The 13,009-nt window shown below is 33.8% G+C and overlaps 1 protein-coding gene across 4 annotated transcripts in view; it reads left to right on the top strand.

Moving 5' to 3' along the window:
* LOC128988607 (BTB/POZ domain-containing protein 6-B-like) overlaps positions 1–13,009 on the top strand; it is a 76,442-nt gene that overhangs the window by 46,871 nt on the left and 16,562 nt on the right. The window contains exon 6 of one of the 4 annotated variants that reach the window (XM_054410050.1): positions 8,105–8,894. The exons of the other annotated variants lie outside the window; for them this stretch is intronic. Coding sequence (XP_054266025.1) covers positions 8,105–8,859 — 755 coding nt within the window. The 3' untranslated portion in view covers positions 8,860–8,894. Of the gene's footprint in view, positions 1–8,104; positions 8,895–13,009 lie in introns of those variants that run through there. 4 annotated transcript variants of the gene reach the window in all.

Genomic DNA, 13,009 nt, shown 5'->3' with positions numbered 1-13,009 from the left:
GGATAACACGGAGGTCGGGTATATTTTGAGATTAGGGGTTACAGTGCAATATTGGGAAGTCAAATACTTGTAAAATATGTTTTAAACGAATGAAAAATGATCAAATGAAGTTGTCATGCACATTTAAAAAAAATCATATAATGTTAATACAGAAAATAATAATACAAACATGCTCAATACTTCTTCAATTGTCTTGAAGAACTCACATTAATAGAATTATGCACAGTAGTAAACCAATACACAGTATTTGAAAGAAAACAATATTGTGGATCTTTCTAGTTTGAAAAGCATAAAATTACATTATGATTGAGTTTGGCCATGGCTATAATTTGAAACAATCATGTCCACATTAAAACATCCTAATAACAAAGACTTGGCGTGAAGTCTCAGGTAGCAAGTGTGACAATAGTTCATTTGCTCTTTTCAATATAGATTCAGGAATATTATTTGAATCAACCATGTTTATATTTGAATGTTTGTAAACACTCCTTAACCCATTGGCCTTGTATCACAGAACTGTTCCGTGACAGCTGTTGCGGGTCCAAAATTCGTATCACGGAACTGTTCCGTGATGACGACATCATGTTTATATATATTTTTTTAGGGTTGTTTTTAATTGTTTACGCAACTTAATGTTATTAATAACCTTTAATAAGGATGTGAGGTTATATATAAAAAAAAAAAATGTACTTTTTCCAAAATTACGTCATTTAGGACTCGATTCTAGAGTAGGTTTTTTTTCCTTTGTCTAGTTGAACAAGGATTTTTATTATCGTATAATATTTGAGCATGTTTTTGTTTATACGTCTTTGACTTTCTACTTCTCTGCTCTTTAGTTACTATGCCAGCTGCTGGAATACAGCTCTATGATTTCGTCACTCTTTGTTTGTAAACAGTTTAGTGAAGTTGAAGTTGTTGTTTTTGGTTGTGAAAATCTCGTGAAAGTTGTTATAAGTGCGTGATGTAATCCTTTTACAATACAATGGCAGGCCACTCAAATAACTTTGATTCAATATTTTCGAGTGAAATTGATAGATTGTTAGATGGACCAGACGACGACGATGCTATCAGTAACACATCAAGTGATTGTGGGTGGATCGAGGAGGCAGAAAACCTGGACATCAGGACTGATGAGGTAAGCCTAGGTCAAGAAGACTCTGATGACAGCCAAAGCTTCATTGACGTTGATGAGGTTTTTAGAGAGTGTGATGAAGATATTTCTGGAAATTTCGAAGAATTAGGGGTAGAATATGAAGAGGTAGGGCTAGGGGAATTTGACACAGTAGTTTGTGAGGAGATGGGGCAAGGAGATATTGGTAACAGACCTATTCCAAATGAAACATTGGTTGAAGGAGTAGGCCTAGTAGTAGTAGACACAAATTTAGGTAGGCCTAATGATTCGGAAGAAATGGTGTTAGATGAAGAGAATACTGGTAGGCCTATTGGTACTAGTGAGTCAAGGAGTAGTAGGCCTACTGGTACCAGTAAGAAAAGAAAGCCAAAGGGCAAAGGAAAAGAACCTGTTAGGAAGCGGAGAGGTGCTCCTAAACAGCCCAAACAAAAGAGCAAAAAATCTAGGTCCAGATGGGCATGGGAAGACTGTAGTAATAAAATTAAAAATATCCCTTTCGCAAACACGCCTGGGTTGAACCCTATTTCTAGTAGGAAACTGGGAAATAACCCTACCGCACTACAGTGCATGAATGAATTTTTAGGTGAGGAATTCTTTGCTATGATTGCCACTGAAACGAATGATTATGCCAACAAGTTATTGTCTGATCCGAATCGGCACAAAAAACTTTATGAGGCGGCATGGACTCCTGTAAATGTAGATGAAATCAAAGTGTACTTAGCTTTATACATGTTGATGGGACAGGTGAAAAAGCCATCAATTCAAATGTATTGGTCAAAACGAAAAATAATTGAAACCAAGATTTTTTCAGAGGTAATGTCTTTCATTCGCTTCAACCAAATTTCTAGATTTTTACATTTCTCAGACAGTGACTACACAGATCCAAATGACAAACTAAAAAAATTACGACCTGTTATATCATACCTCGAAAACAAATTTATGAATACATATACCCTTGAGAAAAATGTTGCAATAGACGATAGCCTAGTAAAGCTAAGAGCTAGGTTGTCCTACATCCAATTTAACCCAAAAAAAGCGTGCTAGATTTGGAATTAAAATCTACAATCTTTGCGAATCATCCAGTGGATACTGCAGTGGTTTCAAAATTTACACAGGCTCGGACAAAACCTCTGATATGCCAGCCAGCTCAGCGGTTGTGCTGCATTTAGCAGAGCCCCTTGGCCATGTCCTATACATTGACAACTGGTATAATTCGCCAGATCTTTGTAAGGCATTGCTGGAAAATAACACCCATGTAGTTGGCACAGCTAACCAGCCAAGAGTAAACATGCCCCAGGAATTCGATACACCCAAGCTTGAGGTAGGAGATGCCAAACGTATGAGCAAAGATGGGATCCTAGCTGTGCAATGGAGGGATAAAAAAGTCATCCAAACGCTATCCACTATACATGAAAAAATAGATATGACTGTGGCAAAAGAGATAATGAGGAAAGGGAAAACAACAGTAGTTATGAAACCCAAGTGTATCATTAACTATAACAATGGTATGCTTGGGGTTGATGTTCAAGACCAAAGACTGGCATCATTTCCCATCATGCGTCGTACGATAAAGGCGTATAAGAAGATATTCTTCTATCTTATAGACATGGCTGTGTTCAACAGTTTTTGCATTTGGCGCAAAATTCACCGTGCAGACATGCATTACCGGGATTACCGCCTAAATCTCATAGAAGAAATTTTGAAGAACATTGTTCTACCAGAGAAATCCAACCCCGGAAGGCCCTCTCTTGACAATCCGGTAAGACTGCAGTGCAAGCAGTGGGCACATTTTGCAATGCAAATCCCACCAACTGCGAGCAAAAAGTTCCCTTCAAGAAATTGCAAGGTGTGCTATAAACACGGGAAGCGGTCAGAAGTCAGATGGATGTGTCAGAAGTGTGATGTAGCTCTGCATTTGGAGAACTGCTTTGAAGCATATCACACAAAAACAGACTATTAGAGACATAAACTGAAGAAGGATGTAAATAGTGTAAATATAGTGTAGTTATATTGGATAGCAAGTGAACACTAATAGAACAGTGAATTTTTACAGTAAAGGATGATTTACACCGAAAACTAGCAACGTAGGTACGGTAAGTAACCATAGTCAAATATTGTATCTTTTGTAGTAGAATAAATTCACCTAACTTATTTGAATTAGGTACCTATAACTGTATTAAATTGTTAATTTTCAGAAAATGTGACTGTAAACAATATTTTGCAATTATGTGTTACATTTACCAATATTACACGTTTTTGCAAAATGTAAGTGTTTACAAAAAAACCTAATAAATATTTCGTTTGTCGAAGAAAATTCAAAAAGTAACACTTTTTGCATAGAGAATTAAAATATCTACAGTTTCTATAGTATACATTACTACATATAAAATGATTTAGTATAAAAAAACAACCGTGCTTTTAAAATTAATTTTTTTTTTATTTGTCCGTAATTTATTTTCTTTTTAGTTTAATTACTATAAAATCTCATTATTATTACAGCCAGTTTAATATACTTCCAATAAAATATAATATAGATGCACATATTCAAAAAGATTAATTTTTTATGATTTTTCCGGCTAAACTCTGCAGTTGGCTGATTTTCGGTCCCAATATAACGCGTTTTCTCAAAATGTAAGGATATACAAAAAACCTAATAAAAATTTTATTTGTTGAAGGAAATTCAAAAACTAATTTTTTTTGCGTAGGGAATTAAAATATCTACAGTTTGTATACTGTACATTACTACATATAAAATTATTAAGTATAAAAAAACAACCGTGCTTTCAAAATTAAAAATTTTGTTTTTTATTTTTTTTGTCTGTAATTTATTTTTTTTTTAGTTTAATTACTATAAAATCTCATTATTATTATAGCCAGTTTAATATACTTCCATAAAAATATAATATATATGCAAGTATTCAAAAAGATTAATTTATTATGATTTTTTCCGCTGAACTCAGCAATTTGCCTGATTTTAATAGAATAACTCACTAATGGTTTATGCAAAAACTAGCAGAGTACCCGTCCTTCGTACGGGGTTGGCATAGAAGTATAAAACGCTTATTGCAGTTACGGGAGAGGACACGGTTTAAGGAAATTTGGTCTTAAATTTATACGGTATCCTATAGTGTAGCACACAACTGCACCTAAACCATGGAAAAAGTAAAGTTCTCATTGTGTACCACAACCTTTTGTTGCTAGTTGGTTCAAATTAGCCTGTTGTAATAAATGCAAAAAATATAATATTGCTGCACCCTGTTGGTAAGCCTTACTTTTAATGCTATTTAATATCATAGAACCAACTTGTACAGCTGACAAAATTCTTTTATTCCCTTAATATGAATACTCATAAGGCTAACATAACACTCAGTCTATAGACTTGCTGCAGCAGGGGGATTATATTGCTGTTTACACAGAAATAAATCAAAAAAATAAACCTCATAAAACTCAGGATAATGGCCTGGCAATGATTATAGAATCTTAATTATTTCTTTAATGATTTATTTTACAACGAATCATTCCCTGTAAAATATTATTACAGCATTTCACAAATATTAGTACAAACTCAGTATAATAGATCATAAACATAAACAAATGAAGTAACTGAAAGAATCATACACTAATGAAATTACATTAACATATGGTTTGACAGCTCCATTTAGGTGATGTTAAATAATGTTTACATTCGGGCTAGTGACATCATTATTTTAAATTTATAATCTTTACCCTCTCTGTTCTAATATTCGTGCAGTATTTAATATGTTTGAACCAGCTGTGTGGAATTGAGAAATCAAAATTCATTTGACAGTTGTTAGTTCTGCTTGTTTACATTTTTAAACTTTGTAGGTTTGTTCTTTGTTACCATGGATACCATCAATCAATATTTACTTTTAAATCTCTCACCTCAAATTTTTGTATGCCCACGGGGCAGAGCCCTAGGACAATATCGAAGCGGGAATAGTTCTATATGTATCCTCGGAACTGTAGCTTCATGTGTGTGCAGTTTGAGCCCAGTAGGTTCAGTAGTTTTTGAGATTAGCTCATACAAACACACACACACACACACACACAGACACCACCTCTTCTTTATAATAGTATAGAATATAGAATATAGATATTCATAGTCGAATGGGTTAACATCACTGGTACAATTTTTGACTTTTACCATTACAGTTTACAAAACCCAGCTGGTAACGGTTAATTTCTATCACAGCTGAGAGTAGGTCTCTGAAACAGCAGTTTAGCTCAATGGTGTGGTGAAAAACAGTTTGCTAACATCAGTCAACGAACAATATGTGCAAACTGTGTAGAATTGTGAAATAAATGCATTAGTCAGTTTTTCAACGTAAATGTGAACCCCACAGTCACAGAATATTGTATTGTTTTTATTGTATACCACCCCCCCCCCCCCATCATCATCGTCTTTCATGATCACAGCAAAATCTTGAATATTTCCTGTAGTCATGGAAACATTATTTTGCGAAGCTCTTATACTACACTCCTGCTTTTGTTTTACAAATACTCCTCCTCAACAGCTGAAGCGATCTGCACAAAATTTAGCACAGTCATGGGAGTAGTAACCAACCATGGGAAGGTATATATCTGAAATGGTACAAATCGGATCACAGGGCTTTTCCCTGCGTTAATTTTAACTTTTCGAAATTTTACATGGGTCTTATGGGTTAATTGGTCGCCATGACATTATATGGGAGACAACAATTAAAAGGTAAACAAGAGTTGCAACAAATGTTAGTCAACAAATCATCTAAAATAGCACATTGCGAACCGTACAGAGAAAAAGGGAAGAACAATCTGATTAATATCATTGAGCATAATTTACTACAAACTGAGTAACCAACCAATAATAAGGATTGCCGGAATTAGGCTGATGCTGAGTGATGCACTATTGACTTTAGATACTCCAAATAGTCATTCCATTTAAGTGAACCAGAAGCAAGCCTACCATTGATTTTGGATACTGCAAATAGGCATTTTATTTATATGAACCAAATAAATGGACCATTGGCTTTAGATGCTGCAAGTAGATTTTTCTCATTTCTCATTTATGTAAAGCAGGTGTACCATTTATTTAGGATACTGGAAGGAAGACCATTCATTCACATGAACCAGAATATAATTTTGACTTTTTATACTGCAAATAGACATTCCATTTGTGTGAACAAGGTGTACCATTGACTTAAGATACCGGTACTGCAAAGATACATTTCATTTTTGTGGACCAGGCGTACCATTGACTTTGGATACTACAAATAGGCATTCTATTAATGCGAACCAAATATATCATTGACATTGAATTAATATACTAGCTCCGCTCAATATTGCAAGCAGACAACTGCATTCAGGGTTGGTACGGTCAGGGAAAACCTGGAAATGTCTGGGAATTTTGTTGGTCTGGAAAAGTCAGGGAATTTTGGAAAAAATCTGGAATTTCTCTTGAAAGACTACATTTTTTACAGATATGCTACATTTTGCATCTACACCTCAATACTTGGTCAAAAACACCGAAGTTTGACGAAAACATTGATGTAACAAAAACATCGGGAACCTACCATCGATATAAAAAACATCGAACATCGACAGACATTCTATCATCCCCCTTTTGATTGCTGGCTTTAATTGAACGCACCAAGCTCCCAGTGTTTCTACACGACCAAAAGAATATAATCCCAGTCACTGGGTTAAGAAATCCCGCTTAATCCCTTAAGATTTTTGATGTTAAATTCTGAGTGTTAAATTAGATATATTGTGTTTAAATAGTTGTTTTAACATTGCTATTATATTTTGTTAAGGTAATATTTTCGATTGGGGTTAGTTTTTCACTAAAATAAAGCATAGTAAATAAAAACGGACGTCATAGCCAAAACTCCTGTTTTATCCCACATCCCCTTTAAATCCCGCTCATGCTCTAAAAATCCTGTTTTCGGGATAATAATTCCACGTATGGAAACACTGCTAGTACCGCGATGTACGGAAGGATAGGCCTACATTCATCGTTTCAATTTCAATACGATACTGAATACAATTCCTCATTGAATTTATACCAATACTGATTCAACCTTTAATAAACTAAAAAAAACTGTACTTGTAGGAGTTTATAAAAAAATGTTTATCCTGTTAGTTGAAACATTTAATAGTTTAGTTTGGTACTACTTTTTGCCTCTGGTACAAGCATGCTAGTTATTTTTCCAATATCACATGTTTGTTCCGATATAAGCCGATGATATCGCAAGCAAAATATCAATATATATATCAGTATCAGAAGCACCGTATCGTCTATCTGCTAGTGTCAAGTCAAGGCCAAGTAGAATATAAAGTGTGAGGTTAAGTTAGTTGGTACTCTTAATTTTCCAGATTCCAGATGTTTAATTCTTTCCTTATTGGTTTTATGAGTAAACTATTTAGGCCTACATTTTTTCTAATAATTCTTGATTCTGACTATTCGATATCGTCTTACGGTATACCTGGAAAAAGTATAATATTAGTCTGGAAAACCTGGAAAAGTCAGGGAATTTCATTTTCCAAAATCAGTACCAACCCTGGCATTGTACACCTAGTCATAGTCTACCATGATTGCAACAAGCCAGGGACATCATTGAATAACAACATCGTCTCCCAAAGATGCCCAATCCCTAACATCTGAATGTCCACATCTTTACTTATGAAACTTGTTATAAATGTTGATAGTTCTGAGAGAAACCGATAAGATCTATTGATGAAATAGTTGATTATATCTATAAATATTGTTTTAATTTATTGCTTTATTAAAAACTATGAAACGTGATTGCTCCGCTCAACTGGCTTTCACTGCTATGAAAGCAATCCTAGTTATGAAGTATTTTAGTTTATTTTGCTAAGATAGACTCTTTCCTATTCAAGTAAGCTTGATATCCCAAGAAATTTCATTAAAACATACACCATAGTATCATAATTAACTACAAATAACTGTTGCAGTTAACTGTGAAGATGGGCAAGTATTGAGACAACAGCTTTCTGGAATCTCAGAGCACTTGAGGATTTGCACTTTGAATGATGAACAGTTCCAGAATGAAGTTGCTTCTACAAAAATACTGAACAACAACGAACTGCTACTTGTGACTCAATCTATTGTAAAGAAGGAAAAGATAGAAGAAACAATCATGTTCAGTAACGAGTTGGAACCAAGGAAAAGTTTGTTCAAGGATATAAGACTATGCAAACAATCTAAGTCTGCCTCTTGTGTTCAGGAAATCAAAGTTACCAACCCTTCAAAAACAATTTTAGGAAATTATTTTCCCATTCTCATTAATACCAAACAATCTGCTGTAGAGCTGTTGCCATTGCTTTGTATGGGACAAAAAAAAAAGAAAAAGAAACGGTATCCTCAAGGCTCAACACATCCTGTCAAGGCGACAGTCAAAATAAGAAAGTTTACAGCTCCATCCAGTTGGTCTGACTGTCTGACTGAGTTGACTATCCAAGAGGAAGTAGAGTTTGGACAAACCTTTGAGGTTCCATTCACTGTTGATGGGTACAATGTGGTTTTACTGCCACATACTAAATATTGCATTTTTGTAGAGTTTGATCAGTATCTCCCATTAATGACGATTGCAGATAAAATCCATGAGAATGAACATATGCTACTGAACACAATGGTGTTCTCTTCACAAAGCCTGCACTATAGATTGGAAGATAAAATTGAGGACGACAATGTTCTCAGTGATGCTTAGTTATTAGCAGTCAATCTCTATCATCCAATATTCCAATGACCTATATTATTTTATTGTACAATGGTAACCTTGTAAATAAACTATTTGCCTATTTATGGTACCAATTTGATTTGTTCTATTTGTTTCCTTTCTACAATGCACAACAACTACATCAGAGTCCCTCTGATATGAATTAATACGGAACAAACACCTGTTTGGGTAGTATAGTATTGTGAGAGGGGTGGTCCAAGCACGTCAACTGAAGCGAGCTTATTGTGCATCCTGTTTGGGGAAGCCAAATAAGAAGTAAAATGTCATACAAAATAGTTATATTTGTGTAACTAGTGGGCACCATAATTATATCACTATAACACCATAATTTATTAAAATATTCTTCAAACTAAAGTTGTAGCTGCAATCATTACCTGTAAAAACATATATTATCATACTAACTTCATTGGATATCCTGCGAGGTTCAGTCGGAGTACAGCAGTATATTGTGTACTAAGATGTAGTAGGTTTGGTAGCCCAGTCAATAAAGGGACAAAATAGTGCTTTGTCGGAAGTAATTAGTGAAAGGCTGATTTTTTCATGGATGTTAGTAGATCATATAAGGAACATTTTCTAAAAATTCACTGCCCCTCCCTCTCTTGCTTCCCCCCCCCACACCCTTTTAAGTGTATTTGTGTAAGCTTTTAGCGAATTTCCCTATAAGGAAGTAGCTATTACCGTAGGTGGCACGGTAAGACCTAGACCTGGGACCGATTTACTTTTTCATTTTGATGTCCCCAGAGGCCAAAAACACCATTCGTTCAAATTTTTATATATGTATATATATATATACGTCCGTGAACGCGATAACTTGAGTAATTTTTGTCCGATTTTGATGAAATTTGGTTTAAAGGTGTATAGCGGGATAAACTTGAATGAGTTCGCGAACCAGCACGATCGGACCATGGGAACGGGGCTTTACGGGGGGTTTTATGGGGTAAAAATTGGTTTTTCTCACTTTGACCCTCAAAACACAAAATTTCCCGATTTCTCTTTAGACCTTTTTAAAGAGCTTAAAAAAAAACAAATAATTTAGTATATAAAAGTATTTTTGTTCGGTTATTAGTAACGGAGAAAATTAAAAAAATTGTAAATTTACAAATTCCCATGTTATTCTTATGGAGAATATTGTCAAATGTTGTAGTTTGCTTGTTTATGGATATATTTTGATCAAACTTGGCAAATTTATTTATTTTGTACTAAGCTATCAATATTTTACTCAAAAACACACTTTATTAGTTTCCTTGTAGCAGCAAACCTAGGTACTCGGTTAAACCTAATGTTATTAAAATATATTTAACTGAAAATCAATTCAGACAAATGAAAATTCGCTTAGTCGGCAGGTTTGCTGCGGCGGGGGTATTATCATTTTATCAATATCTCAGAAACAAAGAGAATAATAGAAATATAGAACAAACAGAAATAGCAATCGAATAAATTTTATTTCTCCATTTCTATCCTTAAAATATTCTCTACAAAAACTTTATAAGTGTGTAATCTATATATTTAGTAGTTTTCTTGTAATTTAAGTTTGAATGTAAATTTTTTTAACTTTTAAATTTCAACCTTCGTGTGTTAAGTTAATTTGTATTAAAATTAGACAGATAAAGAAACATGTTTTAGCTGAGATAGCTTTTTGAGATAAGAAGCTGGCGTGTATCTCAATCTTTAAAATTATATGGGTTTTACGTATTTTAATTGCAGCCAGTTGGAAGAATCAGTCCGAAAACGGGAGGCGGCGTCGAGCGCAAGAGCGCTCGCAGTGCGGATCCGCTAGTATAGTTAGTCCAGTCAACCTGTGTTTTTAGTGGGGGGGGGGGAGGAATTAGTAAAAAGCTGATTTTTTGCCCATTGACTACTACCATTTTAGACAAGAGTTTAGCCCAAAGTCCCCATCCCTATCCCCTTTGCTTCCCCCCCCCCCTGTGCCCCCCTAAACATATAAAGTGTAAGGGTTTTGAAAATCATGTTTTTTTCTATTGTTAAACGACATATTGAATTTTAATTAAAGGTGTATTTAATTGTCTTTAAAGGTCTTTCTTCTAAGTCGTCTTTGTTATACAATTTCCTACAATTCTGTTCAGTTAACTTTCGTCGTAGCTGTTACCGTTTGTTTGTTATTTGTATAAAAATGTAAAAATTTATATATTTTTTAACATATAATTTTATTTTTGTCGCCTTAACTTTTTTGCTGACGTTTTATAAAAACATGTTTAAAACAAAAGTTGTAGCTGCTTTCATTAGCTTTAGAATTGTGTATAATAATACTTTAATAAAAATCCTGCGAGATTCAGCCGATGTAATGCAGTATGTGTACTAAATCAGTGGGTTTGGTCTAGGTGAAGGTGGTGCTGGCACAAAATACTATCATTGTTGTAATGTGGAGATTTTTTTTTACTTTAGATACACCATTGTATTATCCTAAAAAAAAAAACAATCTAAACCCCCATTTAAAGTTAATAACATTTAAAGTTCATTTAGAAAAAAAATATTTAGTTTATAACTTAAAAAGCATGTAATTATTTTTTTAGGTATGTAGTATTTTAAAGGATGTTATCTTTGAACAAAGATCTGGAAGTTAAAAATGTAACATACATCGAATTGCAATTGTTTTATTCCTTTTGTAATAGCATTAAAGATAGAGCTTTTGATTGGATAAAATCATATTTCACCAATAGGAAACAGTTTGTCCAAATCGTAAACCTTTCTAACAACTTCAAACATTATTACAACTCTCAACTTTTAGAAATTTAAAGTGGCATACCACAGGAATCAATACTCTCAACTTTGTTTTTCAACTGTTATTTGGCAGACATACCAACACCGACTGGCACAAGTAAATTAGTTCTATATGCTGATGTTGCCACTTTAAAAATATCAGATAAAACTTTTAGTGTGACAGAACTATCAGTTAAGAATAATATGACCACTTTGTCTAGTTACTTCACTCAGAATAATTTATCAATAAATCAAGAAAAAACAATTTTCATCAATTTTAAAACCCCGCAGGCGGCAAAATATCCATCTGATAAACTAAATATCGGAACAAATCAAGTAATTAGTAAAACAAACAAAACTAAATTTTTAGGTCCAACAATAGATCAAAATCTAAACTGGAACTTGTGGTGGTTCAAATCTTAAATAAATAATAATCAAATTTCAAATTAAATAATACGAGGTGTTAGCCCGTCCTACGTACGGGAATTTAAAACCGTGTACAATAAAACAATAACAGTTTGTTTTGAAACAGCTGTTTGGTTCAAATAACATTCATTTGAAAAAAAAACTGGTCACATGTAGCAGGAATATAAAAAGTAAACACGCTAGTAAAGCTAATGACGTAATTGTCAATGTTTATTATCCATACCGTTATCAGTTCTATCCTTGATAATTACCCACCCTCATTTAATAAATGTACATCGTAATTTCCCATATTAGTTAATTTAAACTACAATATATTCATAGTTGAAATAAAAGTGATATTTTCATGTTTGGGGCGCTGATATAGGCACCCCCAAACGTAACCATAAAAGAACACGATTTCATAAACAATTGACTAACATGAATTCAGTAACGGAGGTAAACCGGACGTCATAATGATAATTCTCGATTTTTCAACAACTGTTTGCAGATTTGAGCGCCAGGCGCACCACTTGACAGAGCGCCGTTGACGAAGTACAATGTTGCCAAAAAAGACCAAGGGGGTGGGTGCGTGTTGCAAAAATTACCATGCCATTTTTAATTTATAAAAGTTGAGAGTTGTAATAATGTTTGAAGTTGTTAGAAAGGTTTACGATTTGGACAAACTGTTTCCTATTGGTGAAATATGATTTTATCCAATCAAAAGCTCTATCTTTAATACCTATTCTATGCAGCTTTACATTATAACACTACACACATAACATTATAAGGCACTAGGGCAATCCCTAACTATCATAGTTTAAATTTATAAAATGCATGCTGTTCACACGAAAAGCTGTATGTTGTGTTTTCATGTGGTAGTAGGTACGCCTAAAAACATATATATATTTATACACCTAATGAAATAACAAAAAACATTGCTTATCCACTGGCGATTAAGTAAAATATTCTATTATTATTTTTGGTACTCTTATTATTC

The sequence above is a fragment of the Macrosteles quadrilineatus genome, unplaced genomic scaffold (genome assembly GCF_028750875.1).
Source record: "Macrosteles quadrilineatus isolate MER2022 unplaced genomic scaffold, UCM_ALF_1.0 Scaffold_3__2_contigs__length_128488019, whole genome shotgun sequence".
Classification (NCBI taxonomy): domain Eukaryota; kingdom Metazoa; phylum Arthropoda; class Insecta; order Hemiptera; family Cicadellidae; genus Macrosteles; species Macrosteles quadrilineatus.
The sequence above is the reverse complement of the archived record's forward strand: the minus strand, read 5'-3'. Positions and strand labels throughout refer to the sequence as shown.